Consider the following 2,100-nt stretch of genomic DNA (forward strand, 5'->3'; position numbering starts at 1 on the left):
CCACTGTGAAAAATACTGCAAATGTGGTCTGCTGCAGGATGCAGGTGGCCTGGTTGGGATGTCCAATGAAGAGCAATGAGCAGAGAAAACAGAAGACTAGAGAGATGAGCAGGATGTAGCTGAGAATGCGGTTATTGGCCTTCACAATGGGAGTATCCTTGTACTTCACAAAAGTGACTAGTACTAGAACTGTGAGGGCAGAGAGGAACAGGGCCATGCACCCTAGAGTCATCCCCAATGGATCTTCATAAGCCAGGATTGACACACCTCTTTGGAGGCAGTGGGTTTTCTCTAAGTTGGCATACTTATCATCTGGACACCTCACACACTGTTCCATATCTGCTGGGAAGAACAATAAACCCTTAAAAGATATCCTAATTATGTAGTTAACAATTGTGTATTTGTGTTATTCAGTGGCTATATCCACAAATATTTTGGTGTTGGACATCTATTCCATTCCTTTTTGCTGTAGGGACAACTAAATTAAGATTTCTCTCTATTAACCTATGCATTGTGATGGAACAAAACCCCATCATAGGGAATGGGACAGCAAAAATTATTTATTAAACAAAAATAATGAAAAATGATGAATATTAATAGGTATAATCTCATATTATTTAATTCCTCAAGCTTTAAATTCACTGCTCACTGACAAGGGTAGTGTGGAGAAATAATTTTGATGCCAGTTGATGAAATACATTATGGACTTTGTTTTCATTGAGAGTTGTGTTGTTGTCTGTATCTACACATAGGCACCAAAACGTAAAATTTCTCATGCAAATATTTACAGAAAGGAATATTTTCATTCTTGAAGCTATAGGCCTCATATACATATGCATGTCCCTTTTACTGTGGGAAGATCTCTTTCCTCCCAACTGCACATTCTATGGAATGAAGGTTATGGATAGTCACATTTATCCCTCTTTCCTTAGCTAGGCTGTGATAGATGATAAACACTCTCCCATCTTTTGTTGCATTCTTGAAATCTTAACTCTTGTTCTAATTATTTGACAGGAAGTGCTTAATCTTTTAAGCCATCTAAGCTCTTAAAATATATTTCACTAAACAACTGTTACGTTGAGCATTGGCTCTTTGTCAGGGACTAATCTGGGTGATGGAGAGAAAGATCGTGGACTGGTTATGTAGTCCAGTTTCTTTGTACAAAGAATCAAAGAAGAATAAATATATGCATAGATTATGCATAAAATTTTTGTTTAAAATTAGTTCCACATGTATGTCCCCCTAAACTTTTTCCATATAATATAAAATAAGTAACTATATTATTGTGAAAGAAATGCGGTTTGTAGAAGATATTGCAAGTTATTTGCTGTGTTTGAAAGATTTAGACATTATTTAACTGATTAAGTTCTGAAACATGGAAATTTTAGGTGTACAATTTCCATCTAGGCCATATCATATTTCTAGGGTGGAAAGAGTAGGCATTTGAACATCATTTTTTCTTCTGCATGCAAGCATGTACCTGTTTCATTGGAAACTTCATTTTCTGGGCACTGATCACAATCAAAGCAGCAGTCTGCTGTTTGATTCTGATGAATTTTCCTGAATCCAGCAGTACATGTCACACTACACATGGAGGAGGGAACCTGAGCCAATACATAAATATTTTATCGTATGTGTGTGTAGAGTTCATTGTACTTATAATGACCCATAGATTGATAATGAGACCTTAACAGATATGGCTATAAATATTTCTCTGATGACCAGTATTACTTAACAATTTCTGGCACAGTATTTTTTGTATTACCCTGCAATGTACTGAATGTCATATAATATTTATTACTTTATGTAATATTTTATATGTAACATTCAGGTTGTAGCAATTTAAAATTTTCCTTCTAAAACTAAGAAATCCAAAAGTAATGTTTATGTGGCATCATTTTCTGTCTCATGATTTGTTAAAAAAAAAAAAAAGAACACACAGTTGTATGGAGTGAGAAGTTAGGGTAAATCAAGAAAGAGATGTTTAATGAATATGAACAAAATATATTATATAAGATTCTCATAAAATTAATGAAGTTTTCATAACTTAAAAGAAAACCCGGAACCCCCTATCCCATCCTGATATTCCCCTGCTTCGAT

The 2,100-nt window shown here is 34.7% G+C and overlaps 1 protein-coding gene across 1 annotated transcript in view; it reads right to left on the reverse strand.

Annotated features, from left to right (window-relative positions):
• Positions 1–321: 321 nt before the first annotated feature.
• LOC110294659 (vomeronasal type-2 receptor 116-like) overlaps positions 322–2,100 on the reverse strand; it is a 9,500-nt gene continuing 7,721 nt past the window's right edge. The window contains exon 4 of the mRNA XM_021163029.1: positions 322–342. Within this exon, the coding sequence (XP_021018688.1) occupies positions 322–342 (21 nt within the window). The remainder of the gene's footprint in view (positions 343–2,100) is intronic.

Source organism: Mus caroli, chromosome 5 (genome assembly GCF_900094665.2).
Source record: "Mus caroli chromosome 5, CAROLI_EIJ_v1.1, whole genome shotgun sequence".
In the NCBI taxonomy this organism is placed as follows: Eukaryota; Metazoa; Chordata; class Mammalia; order Rodentia; family Muridae; genus Mus; species Mus caroli.